General features: G+C 40.7%; 1 protein-coding gene across 2 annotated transcripts in view; it reads left to right on the top strand.

Moving 5' to 3' along the window:
• The window catches only part of SFMBT1 (Scm like with four mbt domains 1), a 78009-nt gene that overhangs the window by 26599 nt on the left and 33582 nt on the right, over positions 1-17828 (top strand). For both annotated transcript variants that reach the window (XM_075096362.1, XM_075096361.1), the window contains exon 2: positions 15279-15445. In XM_075096362.1, coding sequence (XP_074952463.1) covers positions 15418-15445 — 28 coding nt within the window. In that variant the 5' untranslated portion in view covers positions 15279-15417. The remainder of the gene's footprint in view (positions 1-15278; positions 15446-17828) is intronic.

The following is a 17828-nucleotide window of genomic DNA, read 5'->3' as shown; positions in this document are numbered from 1 at the left end:
TAAGTTAAATGAGAAGGAAATGTTCCCTTTGCAGAAATGTTAGCTGTGGTCAGCTGGTCAGGATTTTCTCTACAGGATCATTCAAAAGAGTGGTTGAAATGCACATTTTTACATTCCCCTTCTTCCCTCCTACTAGCCAAGGAGTAAATTTTTTTTTTTTTGGTAGTGTTTCAGAAAGATTGTCTAAAAGAGAAAAAACATCTCTGGATGTTGTTTCATGTTGCAGCTCTGTCACTGTAGTGGTTGGCTCTCAGAAGCGAGCCATGCTGCTTGTCACTGTCCTTGGCCATGCAGTTGCACCCTCCTCTCTGCCATGGCTGCTGTCCTAGTCTTGCAGTCAGCTGTTTCTTCTCTTCAACAGAAGACTAATCACAATTTTTTTATTCTTCTTTTTGTTTTCTTGGTCAGATCATGCTTTGGCTTTTGCTTCTGCACTGTCTACTAAATAATTCAGATATTTCTGTCTAGTTATTCAGTATCACTGACTTTGCCGTTAGCATTTGAGCAGTATCAGTAAACTCATGTTTGTCACTACAGGGGGAAAAATACACTTATTTTCACTGTTACAATCTGAAGCACCATTAATATCTGACAGATATACCACTTCATCAGCTCATACAGCCACACATCAGACTGCTGAGCTGCTTCTGATCTTGGTTCCACCATGGCCTTTCCTGCACCTGCAGGGAAATCACATAACCTTATCTGTAGTTTTTTCATTTCTCATGGGGGTGATAGATCCTGCACTGGGCTGGTGAATCTTGTTGAATCAGTTTTAAAGTAACTTAGGTTAGATTAGTTTGAGGTGATTATACTCAAGACTTCCTACTTCCACAGGGATTGTGACGTTTCATCAGCAACACTATCTTTGGAAGATACGGAGCAGCTCAGGTCAGAATGCATCTCACGGTAACAGCACTGTAGTTGTTTAAGAGTGCACAGGAAACTTATAAAATGGGTTGGGGATCAAAGTAAAGATCTCACTGCCAAACTCAAACTGCAGAGGACTTTTTTTGAGCAGTTGGTGGAGGTTAGGATGTAGAATAACCTGTCACCAATGCTCTTTTTGTTAATGGGTCTTTAAAGACGAATTCTAGGAAGCTGAATTTTGCCTCATCTATGATTTCTGACTTGAGATGCCAATTTTTACTCAGAGTTGAGATGGAAAGCAAGAATATTTAATAAAAATGGTATTAGAAGTTCTTATATTTGCATTTGGAGACTTGAGCAAAGGGACATAGCCTTTGAGACACATTCCCCTGTTGGCTCCCATGCATAGTAGAATCATGGTTTTGTTTTTGGCTTCCTTCCTGTTTTAAGATGGTAATTCACAGTCATATTTTTGCTTTTAAATTAGGGAATGCCTATGAGCAGGAAATCGCTATAGTCCTGTCAAGGTCTAACATCTGGATGGCATGCAGGTAGCATGCTTTGAATTGATGCTTGAGCTGCTCTCCTAGGGGAAAGAGAAGAGAACATGTCCTTACGGAAGAAGTGAAACCTGCTCCTGTTTAATTTTCTGTGCTACTGGAGTTTCTGTACTGTGCTCATAGTGGACTTTGTGAAGAGGGGGTCAGTCACAGGTTGCGGGAGCTGCAAGGGGAGGAAGCGGGTGTCCTCACTGCTCCTTGGCCCCAAGCTGACTTAGTGCAGGGCACTGAGAACTTCCCTTGTGGTAAACTGTTAGCAGGGGAAGATTATAACCTTTGTGTTCAACTGCTACAAATGTCTGCTCCGTCCTGATATGTAGATTCTCTTTCTCCTCGTGTACTACCATCTTGAAATTGGTGATGCTGCACATGAGGCAGTGCATGCTTCGCCAGGCCCCAGGGAGGAATGGGAGTGGCTGGAAGAAGGAGTGGAGGTGCAGCCCTGCTCAGAGCCTGTCCTGTGCTGTGGAGCAGGAGGCGTACATGCATGCTGCTGGCTCCGAGGAGCGGGTGGGGAGAGGGGAGTGCGGAGCAGGACTGTTGCAGGTGCTGTGATAGTGCCGGCACCTGCCATCTGCAACGCTATTTGGTAGCATTCCAGTACTTCTGTGGTAATGAGAGATTGCCTTTCATGGTAATGAGACACTGAGATTAAGCTATGAAAATAAAAACCTGAGGCATAGAAGTCCTGAAGCGATGCTGAACGGAAACGTGACTTTGGGAAGAAAATGACAGAACAGGCCTGGAGTCCTGCCCCTTGAACGTTTGTAGTCTCATTTACTCTTGGATTTTATCTGAAATGAAAAACTGCCTATTAGCATTTCTGAAACCAAGGCCTAAGCACTGATGGTCTTGATGATGAAGGTGGCTTTGTAGTGTATGTTAAATGATTGTTGGGTGTGGTTGCCACTTTTTAAAATCCTCCTTCCGTTTATCACTTCCCAACTGTATTAGCTGTAGCACTTGAATTCACTTTGTAGGTTGAGGCACAAGAGTCCTTGCTATGGAAAATGATGCTCGGTTTCAGTTGCCAAAGACAACTTCTGCAGCCACAGGCTTTCCCTGTTTTACTCCCCTGTTCTGTGACCTGTGGTGGCTACCCAGGAGTAAGTTAATTTCCTCATAAGGAAAATTATGAGTTCTGAGTCTGTTTTGATCCAACTCACTGTGTTGCAATGAGTGGTTTTGATAAAACTGTGTCCTATTTGCTTCTGCAGCTTTTATTTGCAATCGTGGGGGTTGTTTTTTTAGTGGCACTGCTTGTTCAAATAGGTTTTCTGTCTGATGGACAGCAGTTTGGTTCACAGTTGTATCTGCCGATATAGACTATATGTTCAAGTACCATTAGTGTGCATAAAAACAAATACAGATTCATTGTTATGGGTTTTTTTTAATTGAAATTATTTAAACTTGAATTACTTAAATTGAAATTACATAGTACCAAAACTACAAACTCTGAAACCAGGTATTTTCCATCTTAATTTTCATTCTAGCCTGCCATTGACAATTTGACTAATAGTTGTTCAGGGAAGAAAGCCTGACACTCCATGTCTGTAAGACGTATGAATGAGATGCCACTCCCTTTGTTGTCCCCCAATACCAGTGCCAATATTTTAAAAACAGGAACCTAAGCTTAGACCAGCAAGTCTAATTTTAAGCCCAAATCTAGGACATTGGTTATAATTTCACAAGTGATGTGCACCAAAGAGCACCGTTTGAGCTGGAGATGTGTTGGAGTTCCTGCTTGCTCTAGGAAAACGGGATCTATGTAACTAGACTTCAATGTGTTGCTATAAGTTTAGCTCCTAACCTTTAAACTTCTGTATTGGTGGAGTGGAGAGGAGAGTGTCCTTGGGAATAAATGTCCTTGGTGTTAAGCTGGGCTTTATTGTGGATCTCAAATACCTGGAAGTGGTGTGAACCCTTGCTGGCTGATGGTGTCTACTTGTCCTGTGGTTGTGTTGGCATTTGTGGGAGAATTGCCCTTTCTGTATGCACCTTGGGGTGAATTTAGGAACTCTTCTGAGAAATGGGTGTAATATACTACCTTTTTCTCTATCGTGTACTATTTCAATGACATGACAAAGGACAGAAACAAGTAGGAGTATGCTTTTACATATTAAAAGCGTCTATACGGTTGACTTTTTTAAAAATGTATTTGCAAAGTACCTTCCTTCCCCCTCCACTTCTTCTCCTTTAATTTTTGCATTGTCTCCAGTGGTGATAGCCATTTCGTGGTTCTCTGGAAGAGGAGTTCAGTCTCAAAAAAGGATTTGGAAGATAGTGCAGGGTTTTTTCCCTTTACACAACTTGTGTGGTGAGCCATGTTGAGTGTCCTGCTCATATTTTATTCAAAGACTGTAACGTATGCATAGAATGAGAGTCGGCAGAGAGGACTTGTTTGAAAAAGTAGAGTCTCTTAGCAGTATTATGGAGGTATTTATATTAACTTCGTTAAGGCTTTATTGACCTTCATACTTTATCTGTGGGACTGAGATCCTTCATGCACTGAAATTAGTTTCAAAATCTGGTGTTCTACCAGATGAATCTTTGCAGATTCCTCAAGTAATTTTAATGTTTCAGGCACAGTTTAATTTTTATCTTGGTTAATTGCCTAAAATATATGTGCCGTGAATGTACTTTTTGGTTTAAAATACCTTTCTCTCACATAGTGGATAGCTGAGTATTGTATCCTTAGTTATGTTCATCCATCGGTGCTTTATCTTCTACCACTTAGCAATAGAAGCACTCTTCCTTGAGACTATGGAAAGGGCATGATTTTCTTTTTTCTTTTGGAGCTAATAGCTGTTAAGTGCTTGTGTGGTCCGCTTTGCCACCTGTAGCTCTCCACGGGTTGCTCTCTATGGCTCTGCACTGCAGATCTCAAATCTGGGTGTTGGCTCAGGGTTGTCTTCTTGAACAGCATCTGAGAGAGTTCTGAGCATTTTTTTTTAAAGCCAGAAAACGAGATTGGTGCTGACTCTGGCAAAAAGTTTCGTCATTTCACTTCAAAGTCTAAACCAGGATACTGTACCCATTTATGTAATATAGTTACTGTGGGGAAGCTGAGAAACCAAGCTGTTTCATAGTGCTCTTGGTGGTGGTGTACATTTCAACTTCAAGGCTACTCCAACTAAAATTAAAGGGTCCTGTAATCGGATGGCTGGTATGTTGCTGCTGGCAGTTTAACTGTTGCGTATCACTTTCTATTGGGCAGCCATACATATCAAATCATTATGTCATGTGGGATTCAATATTTAAATGCCCTAAGGATTCAGAAATAGAGGTGGGAGTCATTTTCTTTCCATTTGAGTGCTCTATTTTATCTCACCATGGATTATACTACATGTTACTGGCAGAATATTTACTCGTTCATGCTGCCTGTCTATAGAGAGAGGATAAGAAGTCACCGAACTGTTGTCTGGGACTTGGGAGCAGCAGGAACTTCACATTCTTCCTTCATCCTTTTATCCAACTTCTAACTTCAGACAATTGTGTTTGTGCTATAGGATACGTAATAAAAAGTTGACAATGGAAACAGAGCAGTCTATTCTGTCTGGTTTCTTTATTTGGCTGATAAACCAAAGTATTCTTGTAGTTTGTATGCTGGAGAAAGAAGAATGATGCTGGAGATTTTGCATTTAGAAACCAAACCTAAACCTGAATGACTTGGCAAAAACCCCCACTGTCCTAAATGTTGAAGAATCAAACTAAGCAATTCTTAACAGCTTCTATTTGTAACCAGTTATAAATCACGAAGGAGCTTTTTGGGACACCCTCTTGTGTGTTTTTCCCCTGTCAAGTGAATGCTCCAGCTGTCCAGTGGCATGTGAATTAGCTGGGAGTGGAACCATGACTTTTACATTCCCACCTGGACTTAAGGTATAGTCGCATGGAAATTGCTTTACCAGCTGTGTAGTGCACCACAGGTTGTAATGACAGATCTCGTAATTTTTTGAGCTAGACCTGACTGTTTCAACATTTATTAACCAGGTTTTCTAGCTTTAGGTGTGTTACATACGTAGTCAGGCGTATCCACATGGTAAGTCAAATCCTGCAAGGAACTGGACTTCAGGCAGGGGGTGGGATTGGAAAACTGGCATAAACTGACATAACCTAAATGAAAGAAGATAAACACCACATATTGTATTAGCAGATTTCTGTTAAATAGATTATTGTTTGGGGGTTTTTTTATGTTGAACGAGTAGCTGTAATAAAAGGTTGAGTTAAATGTTACAAGTATTGGTCCCATTTTGTGACAAAACCGACTCTCCTTTTCTATGGTAAATATTTTTATGCTAATAAAAATGCATGTTCACAGACATTTCCACATTTTCAAGGTGGAAGGGATTGCCAGGCTGTAATCTGTCAATTTGCTGCAAGGTTTTTGTTTATTTGTCTGCATAATGCCAGCAACTTGCTGTATTTAACCTGACATGAGGAGCTCTGACATAGTTCACTAGCGAGGCAAGCTGTGCCTGGATCGGCTGTGTGCTGGGCAGGTGGTGACAGGACCCTGTACCTGTCCTGCAGCTGGCTGTGATGACCAGCCGCCTCCGTTGGTGGTGCAGGCTGGGGAGCTGCAAAAGCACTTGCTTTGCTGCAGGCAGGGTAAGGGCTCTGCTAGAGGGTCGGGGAGTGCAGCTGGGGTACCGCTACGCAAGTGCGTTATACGAATACCTGACCCCTGAAGGTGTCTGCGCATGAAGAAGCAATGATTTAAAAGTCTGTAAATAACTTTGAGGTTTGCTGGCTCAGTGCGGACAGAGCAGTGTGTGCTGGTGTTCTGCCCGCTTTGTATGTGGGCACTGGGCAAATCCCGGGAAGCTGTCATAAACAGAGGTGCTTTTTTCCTTTTTAATAAACCCTTGGAATAGAAAAAAAATGGTTATTGCAATGGACTGCAGTAGTGCAGGCTGGCTAACCTCCCCTGCAGAGGTGCTTGCAGTCCTGTAGTCGCTTGCATTTTGGAAGGTGTGGAGCAGGCTCCGGAGCCACACAACTTACTGTAAGCCTGGGTTCCTATTGATGGTTACATTCTGGATTCTGCACAGCAGATCCTTTGCCCCTTTTATATTTTATGAGAATTTCTTCGGTAATGTAAGAACATCAGGTGTATTCTTTAAGTGCAGTTCTCTTGAGGAGTCACTTGTTGTTGCTGTTGCAGTGGGAGGGATGACCAACTTGGACTTCTCGTCTGCTAAAATAGACCTGGCAGGGAAATGGAAGGGTGGAACTGTTATAAGTACCAGTCAGTGAGTGGGGATTGCAGTGCAGGTGTGAGAGAGGAATATAGTAAGTTTTAATAATTAATCTGACTGTGATGATAGTAGTTTCTATTTGCATAAATATACATACATAATCTTCATGTTCAATGGGTTTTGTTCTCAGAGGCCATACAGCTGTTCAGATAAGGATACTCGAGCATGCTCTTGGCAGGTAAAAAGATGAAAGGGATTGCAGGAATCCTGTGCCATGTTTCCAGCAAAGCCTCCTTCACAGAGAGCGGGAGTCGAGTGTAAGACAAACACAATTTTTGTCCTTGCAAGGACAAAGCCCAAGTAAGTTGACAAGAGTAGAGGCTTGGTAGAGAGATATATTAGAGGGGTTGAAACTTTAGAAATTTTGAACACTTTTGATGTAAAACGCAATTTCTCATGAAGGATAGTTGGTTGTTGGTTACTACTGTGGTCCTTGGAGAGAATGTAACCACGTAAGGGGAAGTCTGCAGCCAGAGCTGCTGAAGAAGGGCTGGTCACCAGGACAGTGCTCCTGTGGCCTGTAACAAAAGAACAAAATTGCATGATTTGACTGTAAGAGACAGATTAGAGGGGCGATAGTAGAAGGTGGTAAACTCAGACTAGATTTGGTTACAGTTGGTCTAGCAACTGCAAAAATGTGGAAACATAGGTGCCCCTGTCATTTATTTTTTAAATATAGGGATAATATGGGAAGATTTTGCTTTTGTTTTGGAGCACCCAAAGATGCTACCAAGGTGGTTTAAAGAAAATGTTGGTGATCATACCTACAATAAAGGGTGATTCAACCATCTGTTTATTTTTAATAAATCCCTACAGAAGCAAGCAAATAAGCTCATGTTCACAGACCCACTGTTCTGTATGTGTGTGTAAAAAATAATGCTTTAAAGTACTGCAAGCCAGCCAAAGGTCTCTGTTCTCCACATTGGACTGGATAATTTCTTCAGCAGCTGTGACTTTAATGAAATCAGTAGTATTTTTATTACTTTGTTCTAGAAACATCAAACTTTAATTTGCCTATCTGTAGTCTACTTTCTGGGTCTTGCAGGGCTGTCTTAGAAAGATTTGGAGTGCACTAATAGGGCTGAGCACGGCCTCTGTGGGCAGGTAGTTTTCTTTCCTGCAGAGGCCACTGAAATTGATTTTTGCTTGTTACAGAACAACAGTTAAAACGTCTTGAAAAATTGGAATTCGAGCATAAATTGGAGATTGTGAGAAGGTTCCCACTTCGTCTTTTGTTTATGGAAGGTCAGATACTAGGAAGGCATATGCTTGTGAAATACTTACTTTGTTTATACAACTGAAAGTTAGAAAATATCTAGGTGTTATCTAGGCTTCCAACTGTTAGTGACTAAATAAGAGGAGGCAAAATTACAAGAAGGGTCTTAAACCCTATTTTGACTCTAAAAGGCTTAGATAACTAGGAGCTTGCATGAAGTACAGGGCTTTGGAGAACCTTTCTTGGAGAAGTAGGAACTCTGCTGAGGGTTCCAGCAGGGAGGATAACAGGAGGATGGAACAAGAGGGAAAGGTGTAGAAGTAGGTGTGTGTAATGCTTTGCTTCCCAAGAAAATAATTTTAATAGCCTGTCTGACAGCTGTGTGCTGATCTTCTGGTGCTGTGGGTATGAAAGAACAGTTAATGGATGCTTAGAGAAGTAGTGGTGTGGTTGTTGAATCACAAAACGCGAGAAGTGAGAATTGTACTCCATGTGGCAGGAGGCTGTGTTTGTGCGTGCCCTGCTCTTGCACGGTGTGAACGGAGTTGAAAAATCCACAAGTGGGGGAGAGGAGAGCAAGCAAAGTGTTGGTGGCTTGCATGCTCCTGCAGCAGTGCAGCTTTGTGGGGTGTTGGTGAGTTGCTTATCCAAGTGTAGCAGAAGTGGTGATCATGAGACATTTGCTGATCTGTGAATTTTAAGCAGTTCCTTACCATCACAGGTATTAAAGATCCCTTACACTGAATGCTGTTCTGAATATTTGTTTGCTTTTGCCTCTATCACTCCTGATTTCAAGGGTGAGATTTTTTCAAAGGAGGCAAATGTCTGCTGTTGCACCCTGATGGAGATGGTTGCTGATTTGCTATGGCAGGTAATCAGCTGTATCCTTCCCCTGAGTTGGCAGCAGCATCTAGCCAGAGTCTCTGACATTTTCCCCCAAAAGGATATGGTTGTTTTAAGGAAATGTACTGACCCTAATTTGGGGGGGTTTGGGTGTTTATGTACTGCGAGTGCGTTGCACTGAATAGCTTGAAAGTTAATTTTCTCCAGCGCTGTTAATTTTGGTTCTGATTGAGAAATTTCCTCCCTAGGTATCTTACTTTTTTTGTGCTGAAAATACTAAGTAATGGTACTCCAAACTACTGTGACACAAAACTCACCAGTATACCTGTAACGGATTTCATAAAAATATTTATGAGGAGCCAAGTATTACACATTGTAAGTGGACCTAAAACGAAGTTGTCTCCTACCCAAATAGTTTATTATGTTGCGCTCTGTTTGTGCTATAGATTTTTTTTTTTAATAAATTCTACTGGAATTTGAAACACTTCAACTGAAGTTGTCATCCTAGATGCTCCTTTCCATTTTTTTACTTTCTCGTATCAGTGACAGATTGGCAGAGACTCAGTCAGGCTGGGTGGAGTCTCTTTGTCCTTGGAGAGGGTGCAAATGTGTTTTCCAAAGGCCTGATGTTCTCAGCCTGACTTATCTCCTGGGGTGAAGAACCCCACGCAACTGCATTTCGGCTAGCTTAGATCTGCTTATATGTTGATAGGGTGTGTGGCATGCAAGTACCCAGTCGCATACAAATGTTGATTCAGACATGCTCCCCTTCTCCCCTGGAGCCCCTATCTCATCTTCTGGCAGCAAAAGAGGCAGCTGATGCCTATATTCATGATTGACTGTAGCAGTGTTTGATTAGGAAAAAGGTTAAAAAAAGCTTGAAGTTGTCTTTCACAGGCTGTGGAAATTGCTTATTTTTTCAGTAATAATAAAAGCAGAGGACAAGCAAGCATCTGGAACTGGCCACAGGCTGTAACTGCAATTGCACATACCAGCATCAGGAGTAAGGCTTGAGAGGATCTGCGCCCCTGCATTTCAGACCTCTGCCCACTGTAGTGGCAGGATTGGGCCCACTGGCATGTAGTGTTGGTGCAGAGTCTTCTCCCTGTGAAGTAAAAGCCTCTCCTTCCAGCTAATTTTGTCATGAGAGTTCTAGATCTTAACCATAGAAAAGCTTTTATGATGAACTTGTGCATTAGTAAAATGAATTGGGAATATTCACTGAAAGGATTACTGAGTTAAAATGTACGAGGAAGCACCGGAATGACTGGTTGTTTCCTATTTATAACTGTACACTAGAAAAGGACTGCAGCTGCTGCTGGGTGCTTGTCTGTACCTGGTTTGTACTTTACATTGTTCTTTCTGAAAGTTTTTCAGACACAAGTTTGTAGTAGAGGGGTGCTTTTGTCCTGAATAATTTTTCTTTCTGAAATGCCAGGAAGAATCTCCAAACACTGGACCTAATTAGAAGATGTGCTGAACAGGGCGCTGTTTATGCCATAGCTGTGGGTCTACAATAAAGAATTTGTTACAGAAAGTCTTTAGATGAAGTGCATGTGTCATTTCCCCTCATAGGGAACACATAATTAGTATTTCCTTGAAGTGGAAAAGGACAGGTATATGTGTGAATGGGCATAGGGACCAGGAGGACATTTACCCTCTCTCCTCCTGCCTCCAGCTATGGTCCAAGAATAACAAAAAGAACCTTTATCTCTCCTTGTTGCATTAGCAGTAGATTCACCTCGGTATTCAGTGGCAGAGTTGTAGGTTTCAGGCACTGAAGAACCCCTTCCCTGCTCTGGCAAACCTCTGCAACAGGTTTTCTGCCTGCCTGTGCAGAGCAAGGCTCTATATAGTAAACGCAGTGTTTTGAAATAGGTTTTACTGGATGCCTTTGCATGAAGGGATTTGCTGAAACCTGATCCTTTCTGTAGATTCTTCCCCAGTCTGTAGGGGTTGTCTCATGTCCCCATTGTCTCATGCGCCTTTGTTTTAAAATAATATTAAGCCTCAGACACCAGCTGATTTACTTTAATTCAACATCCAACTTATGTTTGATTTCTTTTCATATTCAAGTGAGCCATCTGGCTTTAATGAACTGTAACTGTTTTTAATGCTGCCTCCAGTTGCTAACATCTGAATATTTCATGTGTTGAAAGGAGGTTTTGAAATGCAGAAGTGAGACTGAAGAGTCCAAAGTATTTCCAGATCAGCTCTGTTCCAGCAGTACTTGTGCTCCCCTCCCCTTGAGATTTATCAAAAGATAATCTTTGGGGTGCCAGACTGTAAGCATCAGCCATGGCGGGTGCTAATTACAAGTACTTTCAGTTTTGTGTACATAAAACACCAGAGCTGCTTATGAAATCCTTGACTTGGGCAGAATATCAGTCAACTTCAACGGGAGCTGCCAGTATTTGGCATCTTTTAAATAAACAGCCTTTTTGGTGTTTGGTTTTGTTTTTTTTGGGGTGCGGGAGGGGTGTCTTAAATATTTCCATGTTGCAAAAAAAGGTGAAGTTAGTTTTACATCACCTAGTTTAGTTATAGAAGTTAATTGAGAGTTGGATCTCATGAACTGAAAATATCTTAATTGCAGTTAAATTCTGAAGGTACTCTGCCAGGGCTGCACTATTAGAAACCAGTGGCTTATCCCCGGATTTGTTGGACTACATGCTTCGCTTGGCATTTTTCACAGCATTGCCTTTGTTTTGGCTTAGCAGTGTGACAGCTGATAGACTTATGACAGGCCACTACCAAGAAATATTTTGATTAATGATTAAAAAGTATTTTGTTGGTTAGCTGTTCACTGTGTGCCAAGCATCATGCAGGTTGCCAGTGACGACATCTTCCAGCATTACTTCATAAAGGATAGAATAAATGGGAGCTTAGTGTCAGTCTGTCTACAGGAGGAAAGTCTTCAGAAAGGGTAGGCTGGGAACATGCAGTTGCATTAGCTTACCCAGCACTGCTTCGTCCTGAGAGTGTGGAAGAAGTATGTAAGGAACCAATGGAGATTGATAGAGATTGGTACCTGTGCTTAATTTCTCATAACTTTCTCATAGAGGCAGAGCTGAATTGGGAATTAGCTTGTGACCTTGTATAGGTATATGCTGAGCACAGTCTTTCTGAGCTGGAGAGGAGTAGGTTAGAAGCAGTATAGCAGAAACTGGCAGCTGAGTTCCCTTCCAGACATTCCTGAAGCTATAATGAATAAAACTGTATTAATACCTTGTACACAGTAGATTTTTGTGGCATTAAGTTAACGTTAAGTAGGAGCTCTTAATGACACCTCTTGCTACTCTTAAAATTTTTTATTCTCACATGTAATTAAAAATTTTAAAGTTGGCTGCATTTTTTTTATTGTACTTGAGAACTTCTTACACTACTGAGCACTGTTGGTGGATATTTCTTTAATTCTATCCAAGTTTGTTGTTTTATTTGTGTGTGAATGAAGCTACCAGTGTTCTGTACAGGAGATTTCAGCCAGGCTTTTCAGTGCTTTGCAATGCAGTTCCCTAAAACTCATGCCAAAAACTGTAGCTCAGTCTACAGTACAACTTTGGCATCTCCCTTTCAGCTGAAGTGTAACCTGAGTTTGGTTTGGTTTGTCTGATATTGCCAGCTAGCAAGCCTGGATGCTCCACAGACGTGCTCAGGACATTTGCAGCCTGCTATGCAGCATTTTTAGAATTAAGCCATGGAAATCTGCCACAAAACAGAATTATGGTACCTTGGGAAGGTTTGGGGGGGGTGATGGAGAGTTCCCCTGTTTTTTCTTTCCAGGTTCTTTATGTCTGAATGGTGGAGGCATGTCTTGGTTCACTTGCTTTGCATGGGGACCATGGGAGCCTAAAGATACTGCTGTCAGCAGGGACAGTGACACTGCCCTTTCCAATCCCAGCCACCAGCGTCCACCCAGTCCTGGTGCCTGGGAGTATGGGCGCTGCCTGAACTGTTTGGGCTGAGAGACTGCTGAGGAGCTGGGCGGGTAAGCTGGCAGAAGTAGTCACTCTCCCACCTAAACTTCCCTGTAATAGAACTACTTCTTCAAAACACTTCAATTTTTAACAAATAGACAGATTTTAAAGAAAAAAAAACACTTTGAATTTTTCAGACCAACTGTAGTTCACAGGCTGCTTGTTTGAATGACAACACAAATGCAACTGCAGCCTGCATGAAGCTAATTAAGATCTGCTTGCAGTTGTGGTGGGATGGAAGATTTTCCTTCAGAGGGAGAAGTGCTGGATAGTTTCTTAGTCATTTGTAGTTACCATGTGTCCAGTCCAGTTAAATCATCGTTGCACCTTTAGAAGCAGTATTGTATTGGAAAATCTCTTGTTTGTAATACTCAACTTGAAGTAAGATTTTTACGTTTCTATCTGCTAGACAACTTGCATTTCATACAGATTTATCCATGCTGTAGAAGGAAAAAAACCTACTTAAAATAGGTTGGTTTCTTCAACGTTAAAAAAACAAAAAGGACCCTCCTTCAATACCTCTCTAAGGATTATCAGGTAGTCTCCATAGACACTATAGGCATACAAAACAGAAAAAAAATTAAGGCTTTTAAAATGTGTAGGGCTTCCCTTTTTTAAATGATAGTTATTCGAAACGTGTTTAGGTGAGAAGTGCAGCCTAGGTTTTTTAAAAATCTGATTTTCATTTCTCTACATTATTTTTGGTACCTTGCTTAAAAAGAAAAAACAGGTGCTTCACAGATGTTTAGAAAGAATGCAAAGGGTATTTGAAGATTGTCCTTTTTTTACAAGAATTTTTAAGCCAATAATCTTGTTTTCGGGGTCCCCTCATGCCCCACCTAATCAACTCATATAAAGTTGTCAGTCAAAGTGTGATATTAATAAACAAACATGTAACCTAGGCTTCTATTTAGTTTACAATTTTGCTTTAGTGGAGAATTTTGTAAGGGAAAAATACTTGCAGTGCATTGCCAGTGCAGTGAACTAGTGGGCTTGCTTTAGACCTGTCCTTCCTTGGTTTCTACCATTAATAATGAAATAATGATTTAATTGCTCATAGGAATAGGTTTGAAAGTTATATCTTCTCATCACAAAATGTTTAGGGATGTCTTTCTGCTCCCTTCTTTTTTTTTTCCTTCAACCTATCAGGTTATTTTCCCCTGATACAAATCGGGGCAGGAATACCTTCAGATTGCACAACCATAAAAAACTCCGGGTGTGCATGTGTATGTCTGCAGTTTCATGGCTTTTTTTTTTTTTTTTTTTTTTTAACATGTGCCATTCTCAGATGTTCTGCAGGGCAATAGTTCCTCGTTTGAGGTAACAGAATAAGACGTTAAATGGTTCAGCCATCTACATTTGTACAGCTGCTGTATTTATAGGGTGGGTTTGTCAAAACAGATTGCAATTTGGGGCTCTATTGGCAGAGATAAGTATTAAGAGAGTAGAGAGGGGCTATGTCCCTTGGCGATGAAGGTGATGCATCAGAAATTCGGTGAATGGATGGACTATGTGTTACGGGTACTCTGGAGTTCTCTCGCTTGTTTTTTTTCTACCACAGGATCATAATTTTAGTGTAATGTAGTTAGGAGCAGTCCTCTGCTGTTGTACAGGACTGATTCTCCTTGAAGAACTATTGGCATGGGTGAAGTCAGTACAGACATCTTTTAAATATACAGAATGACAGGTGACTGTACCTGTATGGAATATCTGAAAATATGTTTTACCGGCTAATATACAGTAAAATGAACTGTCATGAAAACCAGATAAAATTTTAAGACTAGTAAAATACTAAAAAATGAAATTAAAATAAAGTACATATCTTGATTGTGACTTGTTTTACAGAGTATTAATTGTTTTTTCCACTTATATAAGAGACAACATTTTGACAATAAATGAGCTACTATGTCATAGCAGAACAGTTTCACTGGTGTCTTCCGGTCCCATTAAAGTGATGAAGTGATGGCTCCTTGTTTGAAATGTTAGGAATCTAGTATATTTGAAACATGTACGTATATTTAAACTTGTCTTACAGCCGTTCACGACCAGAGTTGCAAATTGCCTGAAGGCTTATGGAAAGCAAATGGCTTAAGTATTAGAAACTCACAGCTTGAGCAGACATTTTGTAAGCCATATTGTGCTCTTTCTTTGCCAGTCTCAGTTTGGCTTTCTTGACTTCAGACATTTTCGTTGGTCCAGATGACAAAGGAGCTGAATTCTTGTTCTGTCTTGTTCCTAAACCATGACTTGGTTAGTTCTGTGTTTCTTTAGCCTTTTGAAGGGTTGAAGGAGCTTTTGAGAAGGGTGGATTTTTTGAGGGGCTGAAGAGATGTTGAAATCCAGCTTCATAATTGAATGACTTAGAAAACATTTTTTTTCTGGAATCAGTTTGGTCTGCAGATGAGAGGCGTAGAATAGCTAAACATAGAGAAACACAGTGAGGTGCTCTTTTTTTGCTTTGTTTTTGGCTTATTGCTGGAATAATGTTTTTAATGTATCTTAAAAGTAGTTAAAATCCAATAAAGATTTTCTTATCAGTTGTTCCTTTCAGGGTTTTTCAGGACCCCTTCTTGAATGTCCTGGCTGCCAGTGGAATTGAAGGCGGGAGGCAACTCATGACCACCAAACCGTGACAGCTTCAGATTGCCCTGCTTCTGGCTGTTCAAAATAACCACTGGGCTACTGTGGAGATGAATGGAGAACAGCAGTATGATGCAGGTAATAGTCCAGCTGAGCTCCCTGGCTAACAATTCTCAAAAAAACTTGGCAAACAAGGTGGAATAAAGATGAGAACAGTGAATGTTTCATAGTGCATGCATCTGATGCTGTGTACTTTATACGGCGGGAAACTCGAGTTTCAATGACTGTGGGTTAGATTCTGGCTACAGGGTGTATTGTTTGTTATTGCTCTATTTCAAAAGCAGGGTGTATCCTTGGCTCAAAGGAGAACAAAATCTGGCCCACCTTAGTAATTGTGTTTTTAAGAAGCTGTGTCTTTCCTCTTTGTGGTACCACTATGATATGGGCTTATGAAAAGCACAGTGGCTTTAACACTACTGTTTTAAGGCATTTGTCTGGCAAAGTGGTTAATATTATCTTGTTCTGTCCTTTTTAAACTTGTTCTTAATACTTTGTCAAGGTTGTGCTGCTGGTTTAAGAAGTCAGATAACTGAAGTTGTTTGCTGCCGTTGCAATCTGTCCTGTTTTTCTGATGTGCCTTGGTGTGCCCTCTTTGATAGGCTTGGGATATCAACTCCTAACGTGCTGCAGAGTGGTATATTATGATAAGTTACCTCAGGTTTTGGTTCACTCTGAAACGGCTGGGATGTCTGGGGATACTAACAGCTTTCTGAAACAGTTCTGGGATCGTACACTCTTATGGGGGTAGGGACCGTTTGTTTTTCTGACTTGCCTACCATGGTTTGTTCCTTTTCCTTGAGGAGGTCCCTACCTATAGTGTTGGTGTAGTTAATATTAAGTAAATTTTAATTTGTAGTTACTGGTGTAAACAATTGAATTAGAATTTTATCGGAGTATTACTTTCCTTTGGTACTTGTCCAACAAGCAGCTCTTCTCATAGGACAGTTCAGTGTTGGTAGTTTTTGTACCTTTACTTTATGGAAGTCTAATTGCTGTTACTGTTCCTGAAGAAATGTTAGACATGATTTTAATCTAGAGTGCTTTTAGCAGAATGCTATCATCTACTTTATGATGCTGAAATATGCTTTTTGATTATTAATTATAGCCAGTCAAGTTGTTGTCAATGCTACATCCTCAAATGAGCCAGAAAAAGCAGCATGCACAAGTATGCAGAATGTCTCCAGGCACACACAAATACTAGTTCCTCTGCAAGTGGAAACTGCTAACTTCTCTCACAAAGTGTAAGACAGAACTGGCTTTGAGCAGCTGAGAAGAACAGTAAGGAGATGTGTACATGGTCAGCAATGGGGGGGATGTTCACAGGCTAATAGCACATACCTCTGTAATAAAACCTCTATTGACATATTTCCATCTTCCTCAAAAAGTATCAGGGGTCAAACAGTCCTCTCTTTGTGCTTTTGGAATAGCTAGGAAGGGTTTGATACTATATAAAAACAGCTATTTTCCTGAGCATCCTTTTTGTGCCTGGTTTGAGTACAGGTTGATGTGAAAAGCAAACAATAACTGAAGAGAGCTTTTCTTGCTGAGTCGAAAGATAGTTTCCAGCAAATGCTACCCATGTGAGCATAAGCACACTGGTTGTGTTGTGCCCTCTAATATTGTTTCCTGAAATACTTTTAGACCAGTCCTAACCACTACTGGAACATTCCCTTCATATCCTTTGACTGGTGTAATTTTTTTCTACTGGATGATTTTTAGCAGATTCCCCTCTGTCTTTTTGGTTTTTATATACAGGCTCTCTGCCTACAAGAACCCAGACAGTGATCAAGGTTTTTCGTTGTGATGCTCTCCTACACTACAAGGGGAAAAGACAACTTTCATTCTTGTCACAGTCTTTCTCAGCTGCTGAAATTCCGACCTGTCTTTATTTATTCATGGCCTTGCAGCTGGTATAGATGGAAAAGATTAACTGTTATTAAAATCAGATTGAAATATATCTAAGTTTCAGGGTGAGAAACCTTTAGGTTAGCCTTAATTGAAGGTCCTACAGATTTCAATATGATGTACTTAAATGTCCAATATGACAGTCTTCAACTCAATCATATTAAAGATGCATGAAAATTTATTTGCAGTGAGAATTTAACTCGAATCAAAAGGTGAAAACAGTCTGGTGTAGGTTGTTTCCATTGCAGGTATTTTTAAGTGGTAACATCCTTAATATATCACTACCTTCTTGTGTCTAAATGGTACAATTCAGTATTGTTTCTCTTCCTGTATGTATCAGAGAGCAGCAGGACATAGTTCATTGTAAAATTCAGAAAGGAAGAGTTAGTGTTCACAGTAATGCTAGTAGGAACAGTGATAAATGGGAAGCAATATACCTACCTAGGAAACATCTAATATTCTAACAGACAATTTTCTCACCTCCAGAGTGGTTAAGTGTTTTCCACAGAAACTCTGTAAGACATTTCTCAGATTTTACTTGAGAAAATGTTAGCTT

This window comes from Phalacrocorax aristotelis, chromosome 6 (assembly GCF_949628215.1).
Source record: "Phalacrocorax aristotelis chromosome 6, bGulAri2.1, whole genome shotgun sequence".
In the NCBI taxonomy this organism is placed as follows: Eukaryota; Metazoa; Chordata; class Aves; order Suliformes; family Phalacrocoracidae; genus Phalacrocorax; species Phalacrocorax aristotelis.
Note: the sequence above shows the minus strand (reverse complement) of the source record. Positions and strands in the feature narration are given on the sequence as shown.